At 39.3% G+C, this 17,605-nt stretch overlaps 1 protein-coding gene across 1 annotated transcript in view; it reads right to left on the bottom strand.

Annotated features, from left to right (window-relative positions):
* Positions 1 to 17,605, bottom strand: part of nlgn2b (neuroligin 2b) — a 96,044-nt gene that overhangs the window by 49,151 nt on the left and 29,288 nt on the right. The window contains exon 2 of the mRNA XM_084730856.1: positions 10,423 to 11,172. Coding sequence (XP_084586982.1) covers positions 10,423 to 10,939 — 517 coding nt within the window. The 5' untranslated portion in view covers positions 10,940 to 11,172. The remainder of the gene's footprint in view (positions 1 to 10,422; positions 11,173 to 17,605) is intronic.

Consider the following 17,605-nt stretch of genomic DNA (forward strand, 5'->3'; position numbering starts at 1 on the left):
GCTAAGCCCAGAACGCAGCAACAATATCCCTTGCAAAATTGTGTTGGGAGGGCTCTTGTTTTGGTTTGCAGATGGGGAAACATTAAAATGACTAAATTCCTGCAAAGGAAAAAAATGTTCAACCAAAACAAACTGCCCCCTAAGCGAGACTACTAGCTTGGAGGTTGTAGTTATTTCACATAGTAATGGGGACTTTGAAAGTGGTAACATGTAAATAGCAGAAGGAGAGCAAAATGCTGCCTGATATAGCTGGCAAATGAAGGGCTTATAACCACAATCTACATCTGGTGAGTCAGACTAGCTTTGAGCTAAGTGCTGTCATCAGCATGCTAGCATGCTCACAATGACAATGCTAGCATGCCGATGTTTTGCAGGTATAATGTTTGCCCTGTTCACCATCTTAGTTTAGCATATTAGCATGCTAACATTAGCTAATTCGCACAAAGCACAGTGCAGCTGAGGCTAATGGTGACTCTTAAGTAACCATTAATATTCCAATAATCACAGAGCTTTATATAATTTAAAATTATATAAAACTGCAGCAAGCTTAGTAACACAGCAAAATAATGAGTAAAAAAAAAAACAGATACGCCACCACTACACCACAAACACAACACTGGTGGGTTATAAGTGATGATGGAAATGGATTATATTTATATCAGTCTATACCAGTGGTGAACTGTGACTATTAGAGCTGGGACTTCAAAAACTTTGCCAGACACACCACAAAATGCAGCTAAATTGAAAAAGATTTTGCTGGAATAAGCAGCAGGCAGCCAGGTAGCTTGTGACATGTGTCTGTAGTGTGTAGTTGCCACATACAAAAAACCCAGTAGAGGGCAGTAAACACCTCACAATGAGAAAATTGACAATAGACAATAGAGTTTTCTTTCCTTAAACTTGTATTAAACAGTAAATAACTGCCATTTTCTCTGTTGCTATTGTTTGGATTTGGGAAAGAGCGCAATTTCAGTCTCCAAAATAACACGATCCTTTGCAGATCCTCCACTACACTGCACAGCTATCAAGTTAGCCACCTAGCGAATGTGTTGGTCTCCACTGCTTCATCTCTGCATGATATTGCTGGCCTATAATATATGTAAGTATAACATCTGAATTACTGATATGTTAAAGCTTCTCTGAAGGCCTAGATCACCCTCAGGGTTTCTCACTAGTCTATACATTGTGTTTTAGGAAAATGTTGCACAATAACTCTAACATCTGCAATTTGAGCTTGATAAGTGAACATTATTCGATTATTACATTTTTTATCAGCTGTATTTCCACTGACTGGGTGGTGCTTTAATTGTTTTAGTACTTGTTCATAGTATATTGTGGGTAACTTCATGCTACATGCTAATGATATAGTTATTTTGTGACTGTACATGAATATAAGGAAAGAAAGGATAAGTAAATGCTTTTTTTCCTCCAATTAGGTCTTGACTTCTGACAATGAACTTCTGAGTTTTGATGAAATACAATGGATTAGACAAAAACAAGTAGGATGTAGCCAAAGGGACACACACACACACTTTTAGGGTCAAAAATAATTTTTCCCATCTGCCTCAGCAGAGAAGCCTGCCAGTAGGTTGACAGTCACATGATATAATGGGCCACTGGTCACTGAAAAGCATTGGCCTACACAGGAGCATTTAGCTTGGATTGTCCCAGCACTGTTTGACCTGATGCAGCTCCATCTCTCAGTCAACAGCGTTTCTGTTCGGTTCAGTGAGCTAGTGGCCAGAGCGCAAGCTGTCTCCTGTCCCTCTCCATTTCCTCAGTGCAGTAAACGGGATGAAGCTGCAGTATGTCATGTCTATGGTGGCCTGTCTGCTTGACAAGGTGTCAGACACAGCTTCGGTTCAGCCCCCCTTGCATCCAGGCAGCAGCTTCCAGCACATGCAGTCCTATCCTTCTGCTCTGCGACTCTTCCACTGTGCCCCCAGCCTCCAGCTCCATCCTTGCCTCCACTGTCCTGCCTCCTGAAATATGGTTTTTAATAAAGAGCACGGTAAATGGCTGCTCTAGCGGCAATAAAAATGAAGGATCTCAGGCCCTTGGCTGAGGAGTGTCTTGAGGAAATAGGGATGCAGTGAGACAGTGCTCCTGCCTAGAAGCCTGGCCACATGGAAGAGTTAGGGCCGAACACTGTGGGAGGAGGTGGGGAAGAGAAGAGAGAGATAACAGGACAGTCTAAAAATTACTGTCCAGTCTACATTAACACTTGTGTTATTTACATTATTCTAAAAAGTTATTTGAATTTGAGTTGCAGAAGTAGCAGGCTACAAAGTGGCCTGGTGGGGAAGGGCATGAAGCTCATTTGCATTCACAACAATGACCCCTTCTACCACCATCTGCATAAAGATGGAGGAGAGAGGAGACGAGGCAGGGATGATTTCAGAGAGGACAGAGCAGGAAGGGTGAACAGATGCAGAAAGAAAAGAGAGCTGTGGATTTTCTTTTGTCCAAAGAAGAATGCAGAGAACATGTTCAGGGAGAGTATTTCTGGGTCTTAAACAGATACATCAGATAGGGTCATGACTTAAGGCAGAATGGGAGGATATGACATAATGTTGTACTCCGGAGATTAAATGAGTCAAAATCAAGTTGTGAAGGCCACATTTGGCACCAAAACATTTTGATCCGGCCTGACTATGATTCTGTGCTGCCAATTCATTTTTGGCCCACCTACATCCGCCACGAGAGGGAATGCAGCTGCTCGCTGCCAAACACAGCACAATACAGCACTGACAACCTCCCTTTGAACATGCTTGACCATCACTCACTGATAAGTTAGCAAGCTATCTTACTAGCTCCATTCAGTCAAGCCAAGTCAGTTTTATTTATACAGCCCAATATCACAAATGAGCAGTCTGCCTCAAGGGGCTTCAGAGTCTTACAGTGTACTGCATCCTCTATCCTTAGTCCCTGGATTATGATCAGGAACATCAGATGAAACAGCTGTACAAAGGCACAGTTTTCAGCTACTGCTAACATGCTTTTACTGATGTTTAGCAAGTATAATATTTACCATGTTCAGCATCATAGTTTAGCATTTTAGCATTCTGACAAGTGCTACTTAGCATGAAGCACAAATCACTGCTGAGGCTGTTGGGAATAATATTAATTGGCCAGAAATCAAATACCTTATAGTGATTTTCAGATTTTGATTAATTTCAACCCAAGATGCTCAAACAATGCTTCTGGCATTGTATTTGCTATAGTTTCTAATAAATACTGGTCAGATAAACATTTGGACAAAGATTCATCCAATCCATAGCTGTCAATAAATCCTCCTCAAAACCACATATAATAATAATAATAATACTAATAGAATAATACTTTTTGACACCAATTTAATAAAAATCTAACATAAAACATAAAAATATAAATTATTCAAAATAAACTGCAACTTGGAGATTTATTCCTTACTAAGGTTTTTAAATCTGCCATCAAATGAGAAGGTATTTTTCCATACTCGATAGCACTGAAGCATGTCGGTTGGTTTCATAGACGTAACTTCAGTACTCAGCCCTAGACATGGAGACAAAACATCAACAGAATGTTTTTATTTTCTCTCTCATATGTCAAAAAAGGAACTAAACTCCCAGGGGACACACTACTTTAAATACAGATGGTGCTTAAATAAAAATTTTAGCTACGATGCCGGCTGAGTGGTTGATTGTCAGCCATTGGTGATTGATGATGTCTTCGCTCATCGGCGCAACCCTACAGTCTATACGATAGGTCATTAGGAAACCATGAATGTCTGTACTGAACTTCATGGCAATCAATCCTACAGTGGCAGACATTTCACTGAAAAACACTAGAAGAAAAGTCAGGGGCTCACCAGAGTCGGGGGGGGATTTATCCTCTGGGGACCATGAATGTCTGTATGGAGTTTTATGACAATCTATCAACAGTTGTTGAGATATTTCAGTTTTGACATTGCCATCCCTAGAGATACACTTGCAACCAGTTGCATCTCCAGCAATAGGACTGCTGAAGTTTATAATTTCTCATTTAGTGTTTTCATGGCTCATCTCCATGCTTAAAAACCCTTATAAATGATTAGGACACTGCTAGTCAAGTTCCATTCATCTTCATAGCAGACTAGTTTTTGAGTGTCAATAAAAAACAACACCTAAGAAGTTTTTTTCCCCCTAACTTTAAATTTGTTGTTTATTTAGTCATGAAAATTTAATGTCATAGCAAAATACTTCAGTTTTCAGGGGCTTTAAAGCTGGTACTTCTGATTGACATAATCGCAAGTCTAACACCGTGTAAACCATTTGCGGGATTGTGACAGCAGTTACGTGCAAAATGTAGTGTGTTTGATTTCAGGGGCACTTCTCTCTCCTTCACTCCACTTCTCTCTCACACACTAGGCAAAACATATCCTTGGGGACAGCATCAGCCTTGTGTAAGCAGTGACCCCTGACAATAAGTGACAGATTCTGACAAGCAAACAGGGCTACATGTAAAATCAGTCTCACTCATTTGCACACCTTCTCCGCTGGGAATAACAGAGGACTCTACATCATCCTCTCAGTGAGTATGTGACATATGTACTATACAGCAAACATATTGTAACCACAGAGCTCTCATACCAATGTGCCATATGTACACTTTCCTATATGTTAAGAGTAGTGGAACTAATTGGTAACACTTTATTTGAAGGGGTGTGCATAAGACTGTCATTACACCAGTTATGAACATCAATAAGTCTTTATGTATGTTCAGGCCTGTTGTCATTAAGCGTTATCATTCAATCAATTATGTCATTTTTAATGCAATGTTGACTGGTTTTGACAAACCTGACATTAATTAAGCCAGTAATGTCATGACACACTGACATTATCAAACTGTTTATCTGTATGTTTGAATGTTCTGGACTTGTCATAAAGATGTCACTAAGTTTTATTACACTGTCAAATGCATCTGTAACAGTGTCATGAATACTTCCCTTGACCTCAACTAAAGCAACACTATTTTGACTTGACATGAAGATGTCATAAAGAGGGGTGTGCATAAGACGACTATTATGAACGTTTATGATTGTTGTCATTTGGTCAGGTGTCACTCAGTCAGTTATGTCATTTCAACTCAGCTGACATTGTCTGACAACTTGACATTAACCAAGAGCACATAACCTGTCAATGTCTTTGTCATGACAACTTGACATTATCAAATTTAAAGAAAATGTTTAGCTTTAGGTTTTAACATTTTGGACTTGTCATAAAGATGTCATTACATTTTATCATACTGTCAAATGCTTTTGTAACGGTGTCATGAATATTTCTCTTGACCGTAAGTAAAGTTGTAGCATTTGAACTAGTCATAAAATTATATATTATATTATATTATATTATGTTATAAGGAAAGTTTGACGACAGAGTATAGTAACAAGGTGATTTTGCTTGCAGTTAGCTCGTGGACAGACAGAGGTTACTTGGTTAGCTGTAGGCTAACTGCTCCATGCTGTTATCTGTAGCTGGTGTTAGCTAGTTCGCTCGAGTTAGCGGACACATCCCCAGGATGCCAGGAGCCATACTCAGCATGAAAAAATATTCTCACTACTGTATTCCCTGTCATCAAACTGGCATCCTCTCTGCTCCTTCATGTTCATGACAGGTGTCATGACATGGTTATGACAGTGTAATGCCAGTCTTATACACATCCCTTTTGCTCTCATCTGTTGTTCACAAAATCTCTGTTGCTCTGGTCTCACTTACTACTACAGTAAAACTTTCCCACTAGCAATTCATCTGTTTCCATATTTTCTTTGATCCACAGAGAGCATTCATCAATAAAATAATTATCTGTGACAGTGACACAATGTAACTAAGTAGGTACGGTTTGAGCTTTAGTGTTAAAATACAACAATGGCTTCATATATGAGCAGCAGCAGTAATGCATAAACATTTGTTTTCTTGAGTACTCTCAGGTGAGCCCATTAATCATGGACTTTTTAACATTTTATCATTAGCCTTGCTCACTATCATCAGCAGCATATGCTTTGCCTCCAAAATTACACTTTGATCCTGTGTTCTTTTACCTACCCATCTGCTTTCTCAAACACTCTCCACTGGATCATTAATGCAAGAAGTACACCCAGATAGCCCATGAAAAGGTGGAGGTTTAACCTTATAGTGATTTTCAGATTTTGATTAATTTCAACCCAAGAGGCCTAAACAAGGCTGTCTGTGGTATTGCATTTGCTGTATTTTCTTATAACCTGGCTGCTACACCAAGATTTTGATGCTTGTCTAACCACAGGAACCACAGTGCAGCATCCATGCGTGCAATACAAACCTGAAGAGTAAGTAAAACAGCCTCATTCAAGTCAAACCATTAAACTGGAATGTGCATCCCACCAGAATGGTCACTGAGGTTTTAAACCACATACTAACAATACAAAAACAGTTAATTACAGCACTTTGTTAATTACTTTGAGACACACCAGTACAATAAAACTGCAGCCTTCGTAAGATAGCTACCAGTGGCTAAAATCCTGTCATGAGTCATGAACTAGGAGTCTTCATTAGCTCCATTTGCAATAATGTTATACTATATGACTGTGAATGTTAGTCTTGCAAAGTGATGGATCACAATAGACATTTTTCATGGCATGAAATAGTAAGGTAAATACCAACGATACTCATCAAAGATAAAATATGTAACACCCTAGCATTCAAAAATGGGTACCACAGTCCAAATTCAAAATATTAGAGTGCTTTGCCCCATCCTTTCCTGCCCCCAGAAGATCAGGCAGGTTGCAGGGAAACTGAACCTGCACAAGCACCGGACAAGCGCAACATCTACATTGACAATGAGTCCTACACTGTAAGTTGATCTTTTTTTTTTTAAAAAAAAAAAACTCTGTCAATTGTCTGTCAATGTAAAGCAATGTAAATAAACACTTTGGAGTTTCAGTTCAGTGACTGTCTGCCTTATTGCCTGCTAGACTCTATTAACATTTTCCTTAATTTAACCATTATAGACATCTATATAAAAAACACTCATTCTAAAAGATTATTAATGGTTTCTTATGACTCATAAACAGACACTGTATTAAATTTAGCTCCATGTAGATGTGAAATGGGCAGTGTGCAGAGTCACACCAGCCAGAGCAAAAACAGATGTTCTGCACAGGAATGGAAATTTCAAATAAAAACATTCTGGCTGTAGAGTTGTTGTCAGAGAAGCCAGTATTTCAATTTAGCAAACTACCTTAATCTCTGCTGGCATATCATGGTCATTTTATGATATGGCACAGTAAATATAATACATATTTATCATTTAAGGTTCTGCTACATTCAGGTCAAACAGAGTCAGAGGCTGCTATTGTGCATGTTGGCTCAGTGGAAAGACTGCAACACTAAATGGAATGGGACCTTAATTATTATCATTGGTAATACCACTATTTACCCTAATATTTCATATCAATATGGCTGCTGTGAAAAAGGTCTATTGCCTGTATGAGTAGTTACAGCATCATTAGTCCACACACACTCTGCCTGTTGGGTTGATAATGTTGTTTTATGAGTCCCAATTAATACATTTTAGTAGAAATTTATTATTGAAAATGACTTTCCATCTGTCTTTACTATTGAGTTGCAGTCTCTTCATTATCTGACATATCTGTAGACATTTTGAACAGAGTTGGTGGAAGACTTTGGCTGGATGATAGCTCTACAGAATCTGAGGGAAAATTCAGTGATGAAAGAACTGCCCTATAGAAAATGAAATACTTATACTGGAAGTCGTTGTGTTCCTTTAATTTTTTCTCTCATAATCATCATTTTTTTGGTTTTGATTACATTCTTTGATTACATACATTCACAGTGTAAGAGCAAGTCACTGGTTTGTCAAATCTAAATAAGAGGAAAGAGGAAAGGAAGGTGGCAGATTTATCAACAATATTTACTCTTTCCCCCTGTAATATAGACATTTTCAACACATTTTCAGGGATAGTTACGTTATGCAAGTCTACTCTGATGTTTTATCTTTCTTACAGTACAAACAGACAAGCTAGCAAGGTTACTGAAAAGTTTGTTCTGCTTATTCATTGACTCAATCAGTGAACCCAATGACCATGAAATGGTTATGTTATGAAATGGTAAGGCTACGTTACTGGCTGAATTGAAATGATGTAATGGGGTTAGAGCTTGTCAAATTTTATAAATAAGATATTAACAGAAAATATAAGAAACAAGGCATGTAATATCTGTTGCATTTTCTTTTAACCTACTACACTATATTAGTTTTTCTAGCCTAAATACAGTAGTGCACCATCCATGTCCATGAAACAAGTTATGTTAGCATTGGTCATCCTAACTACTTACTGCAGCTGCTTTCTATACAACATTGACAGCATTAAAACAAGTGATGTGATTGTTAAGAAAATAACAGAGTGTCAGAAACAAACACAATAAAATATAACAATGCTTTCAACATTGCTGAAAAACTCTCTCAGTGCACTTTCAGGCTGGTGTCTGCATGATTTGCTTGAGAAATTTTGGTCTTCCTGTAGCTCAAGTAACAAAATGTTAAAGGTGTCAGTGAGTCACTGTTTGATTTACTACCTCAGTGGTTCACTTTGTTAAGTCGCTCAGAACACGAACATGTGTCTTACTCTGCATCACTCGTGCAAAAGCTCAGTGTTCGCTGGTTAAAACAGTTAGTATGATGAAGATATAATGCTCATGCATGGTTTAAACAGGTGAGTGGCAGCCAAGCTAGTTAGTAGAATATGTTCTGTAGGAATTTTGAATATGTGACCAATAAATGTTAAGTGTATCGAATTGTTTAACAGCAAACAAAAGATTACATTTGTGACGGTGCTGCAGTCCATCAAGAAAACAATTAGACTCAATAACTAATATTAATTAAGAATAACATTAATAAAAGCCCAGGGGATTATCAGAGAATATATTCCTTTGTAATCTCCTGTGCGTTACCTGGCTCACGTTAACAGCTCTTCTCTTTAATATAATCCTGGCTAATTGATCAGAATAATTACAGGGTAAGACTTTATTTGAAGGGACCACAAAGAGGCCACAGAATACAATACCGGGATGGTTTTCTAGCTAGGTTTAATTTCCGGCACCCCGTGGCTAAGTCAGCTACTTACACCTAATAGAGCTAAATAGCTAATCTAACAGCACACAGTGGTTAGGCTACTTTAGCTCTAACCAAACTAGCTAACCACTATTTGTCCATCAGGTAACTCTTTAAATTAAATGACCCTGATACTGTATTCTGTCATTAGGGTTGCCACCCATCCCGTAAAATACGGAATCGTCCTTTAATTGACAATTAAATGTTGCGTATGGGACACGATTTGTTCCATATTTTCCTAAATGTCCAATACACATGTCTGTCACACACACATCAACACTAAATGTAACATTAATGAACAAAATAAAACACAGGAAATACTAAGGCCAGCAAAACTGTCGTGGCGGGATCTACGCAGGACCCCCCTGCTCCGGTCCTCTGTGTGTCTGTGCCTGGCTCCCTGCGTGTGTTGCTGTCACGGTTGCCTAGAGACAGACACCACAGACCGCCACTGCTCACAACACCCGCACCTTTTAAAAATGTCCACTACACCCGATACTCCACCATCACCCCGTTACTAAAAACACTGGCACAAAATAAAACATACCACTGCTGCAGGCGCTCCACCCCTGGCCCCGAGGAGCTGTGGTGGACGTCCCTTATTTTCATTTCTGAAAGGTGGCAACCCTATCTGTCATCAAACTGGTCTTATAACATTTAATGACTTCTTTATGATAAGTCTAAATGGTACCACTTTACCTCAGTCAAGACGATATTCATAACACACTTAAAATGGTCTCATGATGGCCATCGTCAAAACCAAGCACATATGACAGCTTAATATAATGTTGAAACATCACGTTACACAGCTTGTTTAAGTTTTGTAATGTGACGTTGCCATAACAAAGATATTTTTTTCTTGATTAATCTCAAGTTGTCATCACAAACATGTCTCAAACAATGTCAACTTTGCATTAAAAATGACAGAATTGACCAAAGGACACTTAATGAAAACAATCGTCATCATTCATGAAGACTTCTTAATAGTCATGACAGGTGTCATGACATGGCTATGGCAGTATTATGAGAGTCTTATGCACATCCCTTCAAACAAAGTGTTGGAGTACAGACACAAATATGACATTTGAAAATCATTATTAAGTACTGACTGTTCTTACACTCTGAAACAACTGTGACAAAACTAAACTTTTCTCTTAGGTTGATGCAAAGAGGCAAACAAGGATCTCACTCATACGCTGACCTCTATCTGACCTATTTTAAAGGCAAAGAACAGTTTCCCAGGTCAAGACTGGGTTCATTCATTCCTACATCTAGTATGAGAGTTGTTGTGTCACTCACCATCTTCAGTGGGTACATAGATGTTGAGGTAAAGGCAGTCCTCACTCTGGTTCTGAACATAGGTGGCTGCAGCATCCAGGTTGTCCGTGAACCACACTGGGAGCATGATCTCAGGTAAAACCCCGTGCACATTCTGGGGACACACAGGTGCAAACTGGGTGGCATTGCGAATCTCTTGCCAGGATCCTGGAGCTTCAGGAGGCTGGAAGCGGCGCTCGCCGATAGGTGCAGTGGCATATGGCACGCCTAGGTACTGTTCCACAGGGCCCAAGATCTCATTGTTGAGCTCCCTCCTGATACCACGAATCTTTCCATATCCTGTGGACACTATGGGGTGTTTCAGGTCAACCCGTTGACATGAGGAAAGGGTGAGGTGTAGCACTAGTCCCAGGAGCCACAGCAGACAGTGATTAGCAACCTGCTGAGACGTATAATGACGCTTCCCACCATAGCCGTGGTGGCTGGCAGCATTGAGAGGAAAAAACAACATGTCCAAAATAAAAGCTCTTTTAGTCATAGCACAAGGACTTCAGCAGGGTGTAGAGAGGGATCACAAACTCAGTGGGTTACGGGAGGTAACAAAGGCAAAAAGAGGATTCTGGAAGGGGACAGGTTAAGAGTTTTCCTAGGGTGACATGACGAGGCAGAGGGACAGGTAGCATTCTCAGGTAGACTCTGTGGTCTCATCCGTCTCCCCCCTCTTTGGAACTCCTGATGGGTCCAGAGCTGCAGTCAGGAAGCCAATTACACCTGGAAGACACAGACAGGTTATTTAAGTCAGAGCGTGTGAATCTGTGCGCTCTTTAAGCCCCATCAGCGCGTTTAAAAAGGCACGAGAGGACAACATAGGTAAGCTGATTTTGCTGAAAATGAAGTGTCTGGAATAATGACACTTGACTGCAGATGACTCCTTCGTGGTACATTTATATTACCCCACGGCTAAGGTTTGCTATACTTTCTACCACAACAGACAGACACCAAGGGTTATACCTGTAATATCACATGATTTAGTGGTCGATTTAGTGTAAATATTGATGTCAGTGAATTTGTAAGACCCTACAGTTGAGAAATTAGTACTGCAGTCCAAATAGTGAATTGGAGCCATAAACTATATATTAAAAAGGCCGAATCTCTATTTAATATATAATCTATGACTAAAGCAACTTCCTTCCCCAGACTTGAAGCTCAGGCAAATTTCCTGCAGGTTGCAGGGACACTGAACAGGAGCGCAAGACAAGCACATTAAATTCTGACAATAACAAGCAATGATGAGTCCTTGACTGATTAACTTAAAACAGGAAAAGAAAAAACAAATATATATTACAGTGCAGTGAATATATTACATATATATTACATACCTTTCACTAAAATTTAATTCTGTTGTGATACAGCATTGCTAATGTTGAACAAACTCAGTCATGCATCTGCAGAGGAAACCAGACTGCATAGAAACAATAGTTAAGAAGAAGCAAACAATGAACAACAATAACTTGTTTTTAGTCTGAATAATCAATGCAGATGTAAGATTTTTTCACATCTCAGTAGATTCAACTCACAAGGTTTCATTTACCTGAAAATGACTGAACCTTATTTTGACTGAATACTTATATTTGTAATGACTGAATTGATTGTTTTAAAAAGTGACTGAAGCCTAGTGCACACATGGTGTAATGTATTCCTGGTTGGCAGCAGATGAAAAAACAGCAATAAATTATTAAGGACATCATCAGTGTTATTGATGGGCTACTGGATCACGTCTCCACCTAGAGTGAAGTTCTGCAGATTGTTTTTACTACGTGGTCACGTCGTGTCCTGTACAACGTTTCCAGACAGATTGTACTCTAATAGGTTTGTGTGTGAACTGCATCGTGGTAAATACCTCAGCAACTCTTGCAAACACTGCCACATGTCCTGTGGGCTGACTCGTTTGTGGAGTTATTTTCCTGATACATAGTTTGCATTTTATAACCAAGTGTGAATTAATGAATATTCCTACCTCTACAGGCAAAGATTGGAGCACTGTTTATTTTATTTTATTATTCTTTTGCCATGCTAGCAGTTGGCTTTATGGATGGCAATATTGGTCCTTATGTTCATTGGTCGATTGGTCCACAACTTTGGTTCTATATGGATTGCTTTGGTAACACCTGGGAGCAAATACCTGTAAAACTAAGGACATTTCCCATCAGCCTCAGTTGTTTAACTACTTCTACTCACTACTACTATACTTTGTATGCAGTGCTCATTAGCAAATTGTTGCATGCTAACATACTAATCTAAGATGGTGAACATGGTAGACATTATACCTGCTAAATATCAGCATGCTAGCATTGTCATTGGTACAGCAGCATGCTAGCATACGGACATTAGCATTACACTCAACACACTGTGCCTAAGCAACACCTCAAAGACCCGTTGCTACAGACTCTTAGCCATGTTTTCTTACAGAAGCCCAGAAGTCTTGCTGTCCTGCCAGTGGCTTCCTGAAGGTCCTTTCTAAAATCTCTATCACGTCTTATATCCAGACTGTTAGACTGCAGTTCACAACTGAAATGTCTCTCAAATGTAACTTTTGTCACATGTCACATCCTCCCTGAATATCCAAATAACCATGTACCTAACATCTGCTAAAGCGGCTTGTGTTGTGCCTCCCTAATACATTTTGGGTGAAAACAAACAGCTGTATTTGGAGTCGCAAACTTGTGATCACATCGCTATGGGGCACACTGAGATGCAAACTGTGGAAAGAGCCAAAGGTCATATTTGAATCTGCCTTATGTCTCTAACCAAGGAAACTAAGAAAGAAGGAAGGGACATTACATCACTAATGCTGCAGATTTTTGTCAGTTCAATAGAAGCTTATGGGAGTTAAGATGTGAATCATGCTATTTGGAGACCAATCGCAAATAAACAAAGATGCACATTTTGCAAAATCAGTCAGTATGTTATTCTCTGAAGTGGGTTCTTGTGAGGTTTTAGTGTTCTTCTCCCATAGGTTTCAACAGAGCCGGGACCAAAGTCTGGCATCAAGCAGAGCATAGAATGTTCTCCTTAATTTGCAGTCCAGAGGGAAACCTTTTCAATGACCGTGGTGTAATGTTGTTTCCGATTTTCATCTTGCAGATAATTACAATATTTTGAAGTGTAAAACAACACTCATCTTGTAATCAACTCGAATCCACAGAGAACACAAAACAAATAAAATCATGTTCACACATCTTTCTGAGGAGTGAACGAGCAAAACCCCACTGGCCCCGCACCCCTTTCAGCCATCCACACTGTCAGAGTTAGCCTTTCCCTCTCAACTCACTTCAGTTGGTTCTTGCTTCCACATCATTACAGATGAATGGGCAGTGCTTATCTCACTCTGGCTTTGGGAGACGGAGCCGTTTAGGTGTGATAAAGGCTTTATGTGGCGCTAACTGTTGGTTGAATGCCGCCTCATCCCTCCACCCTCAACCCTGCAATATCCACACTCCACTGCCAGCCAGCAGACACAGGGGATGACAGTAAAGTACAGCAGAAAGATGGCGTGCAACATTACAGGATGTTCAAAGTTAGTGATGTGAGTGGCTTCGTAAGGACAAAACAGGAGCAAGTTGTCTGGAAGGATATTCAGTTCATTAGAGCCCTCTAGAGTGACTCCTTCTTATGACAACACTATTTATTCTGTGGTGGATGTAAGATGTGTGAGGACACCCTGAATTCTCATCAAAAAAAAGTGTGCAGGCATAGTCAAGCTGAAAATCCAACTTAGAATAAGATTAATGTGAATTATACACAGTACATGACCCCCTACATGTCGTTGTAAAAGACCCATTGTGAGCGGGTACGATTGTGCGATTTAGAGAAGCCCATTGACTTATTTGAAATTAGAGGCAAAGAAAGGAGAGTGATGTGTTCATTTTATGAAACTGTTCATCTCATTTTTCAGTACCACTAGCTTGGGGGGCAGCCAGCCTCCCCAACAGGATCCCCACCCCACTGAAAGGAAATATTTTACTTATGTTCAGTTGTAAATTCTTCATGTTTGGATGTTTCTGTTCAGAGACCTTTATTTTGAAATTACAGCATCGGTTTATCTTTCTGCTCATTCTTTGCTATTTTTCTGCCATCCGCTGGTACAGAAGTTATTGTCGATGTGCTGTTAGGTTCACTTAGCACAGTAGCATGCTACAGGGATGACATGTTTTTGTAAGCCAACCTGGAGGATTGCATTGCTCTGGCTGCCTCCACAAAAAATCAACAGGATCCTTCCTTTGGATTTTGAATTTGTGCTCTGTGGCAAATAAAAGTTAATGATACATACACATTTTGTTAAGCAAAATAATTTTCAAAAATTAACACCAGTTATGGTTTTAAACAAACAAACAAACAAGCAAACAAAAATAAACAACACACAACAGTCATGTGACACGGTGTCACCCCTGCTAAGAGCGACTAGTGATCAGTATGATGACATTTAATGTTCCTGACAACCTCTGTGGTCTCAATTAGTCACTTGTTACCAACTGCCTTCTAAGTGAGGTACTTCCTGATGTATTTAAGTCGTAGAACAAAACGTGAAAATCACTTAAGCTTGTGTTAACCACAGACCTTATTTCAGGTAAATAATGGAAAACCCATTCAAAAAGCTCATTGACTTTGAGATGAGATAACTAGAAGTCCTAATTTGCTAACTAATTTCTAGGTTTTGGGACTCATTCTTGTAGCACATAAATCGATTCTTTCTCTGTATTTCATGACGTTGAACTGTCTTGTCGATTGTATTTTTTATACTGCCATAATGTCGCTAAAAACCCATTTCAGTAATTAGCCTGTACAGAAAAGTGTGATGCTACCTAACTAGCACTGCTAGCTTGCCTGTCCTGTATTACTATGAACACACAGTTTATAGTAGTGTGATATTATAGCTGTTCAAGTGCATTGAAAGGAATAGTTAGACAATTTTAGGTAATGCACTTTCTTGCTGGGAGTTAGATAATGAAGCCTGATACCACTCTAATGTCTGTTTGTTAAATATAAAACTACTTTCAGGAGATGTAATCTTAGCTTGGCATAGAAAGTGGAAAAGGGGAAACAGCTAGCCTGGCTCTGTCAAAAGGTAACAAAATCTGCCTACCAGCAACTCTAAAGCAGCTAAACATCTTTTTTTGTTTAATCTGTGTGTGTAGTTGTGGTTTTACCTCTGCAGTGACCTACCGTTTCTTGTCTTAAGAAAAAGATCCACATACAAACTGCCTCTGTTTGTACAGGTTAAACTAATAAGACATACCATGTTAATCAGTGAGCTTTAGAAGTGCTGGTTATAAGGTTTTCTTTCATTTTTTCTACAGACATGCATAGCTTTACTAGCTGTTGTTTGTAACTTCAAGCTAAGCTAACAGGCTGCTGGTGTTGTGCCCCTAAACAGGGGAATAGTAGTGGGAGATGAGTGAGGAAAAACACACGCAGCTCTGCTGTTCACTCGGTTGTATTGAATTTATTTCTCACATAATACATACAAAACTCACTTGTATTTAACCAGAATCACATTCAGTACACTCAGTATCAGTACCACAGATACCACCAGAAATCTGTTTTTAACTTCTCCTAAAATATTTAAAAGATTTTTTAGCTAAATTATTACATGAAATGTATTTTTAGCCTATTAACTTAATTATACTGCCACATGAACTATCTAATAACAAAATTTGCATTTTTATCTTGTTGTACAAGCCTAAATGTAACAGTAGCCTAAATGGCGAGACTGGAAAGGTAAACAGTCAAATACCACCACCATGCAGTCTCCAGCCTACACATTGTCTCAATTTACAAAAACGTTTTCAACAATAAACCTGTACAAAACATGTCATTTCTTTCAGATAACATCACAGTAACACAGAGCAAACTACTGCTAATGTGTTTTGTGAAGTTTATACTGCTTTGTGTATGTAAATTACCTTAAATGGGGGAATAGTAGTGAGGGATGAGTGAGGAAAAACACACGCAGCTCTGTCGTTTACTCAGTTGTATTGAATGAGGAAGCACAGCGCGTCTCCCTCTACCGGAGCCCCGAGGCATTACCAATAGATCACAGAATAATTGATCTACAAGCGTGAGGCTCTGCACCACCTATCTGCGTTTGTCTACCTGTCTAACTGACTGCGTACATTAACAACAACCAATGCTGGCACACATTAGCAATCAAAAACAACATCAAATGTTATGAACATACAACACTAACAGTAATAAAGAAATATGAGATGAACCTTGTTATTTAATTAAATACTTCACCTAGGAATGAATAAATCTGAGATGAATTATTTTTGTTTTGTTTTTGTTTGTTTTTTTGTTTGGTCACATAATAACCTGTGACACTGGCTGCGGCTTCATATTTAACAGGCAGATATGAAAGTGGTATCGATCTTCCAGCTACAAATTACACGCAATCAATAAGATCAAGAGGAAGACTGAAAGTGATGCAGACAGTCTGAAGTACTGTAAGTACAACACATCAATAACTCTACAGTATACTCTGTACAAAATACTGTAAAAAGTCTGTGGTTTCAAATATCACTGAATTACACAGGGCTGCTGTCACTGCTGCTCACTGCTTACATTTGCAATGGTTACAGGTCAGAGCACCCTCAATGTGCACTGTAATTCCAGGGATGCACACAATAGTATGTCCATAATGGCTGGGACAGCATGCATGTGGGTACAGTGTCTGCAGCCTGTCAGATTACTCTCTGTAATGCCTGTCTTCCTGCATGTACAAGCAATCATGTACACACACATGCGTAAAATCCAATGAGGCATCAGATGTTGCATGTGAGTAGAGACTCTACGGTAAGCACAAATTGGCCCGTTCTCAACCTCTCACATGTGACTTGCAAATGGTAGTACCCTAACATCCCTAACATCTGTTCATGTCAACCATCCGTGAGCTGAACCAGCATCGGGCATGCATCTTCACACATAAAACAGGATAAACTGACACACAAATCACCAGGCTGATTTTCACTGTTTACTGTTCTGTTTTATATAATAGGGAGTCCTGTCAGCCGAAGCTGTTTGGGAAGGTAATGTCCCCTCTGCCAGTGGGACACTTTTATGGGTGTATTTAAATTGGAATGGTCAAAATGGTTTGTGAAAACTTTTGCAGGATGGTGCTGTTGGAGAAAATGCTTGCCTTGGGATT

The sequence above is a fragment of the Lutjanus erythropterus genome, chromosome 11, assembly GCF_056507025.1.
Source record: "Lutjanus erythropterus isolate fLutEry1 chromosome 11, fLutEry1.hap2, whole genome shotgun sequence".
In the NCBI taxonomy this organism is placed as follows: Eukaryota; Metazoa; Chordata; class Actinopteri; order Lutjaniformes; family Lutjanidae; genus Lutjanus; species Lutjanus erythropterus.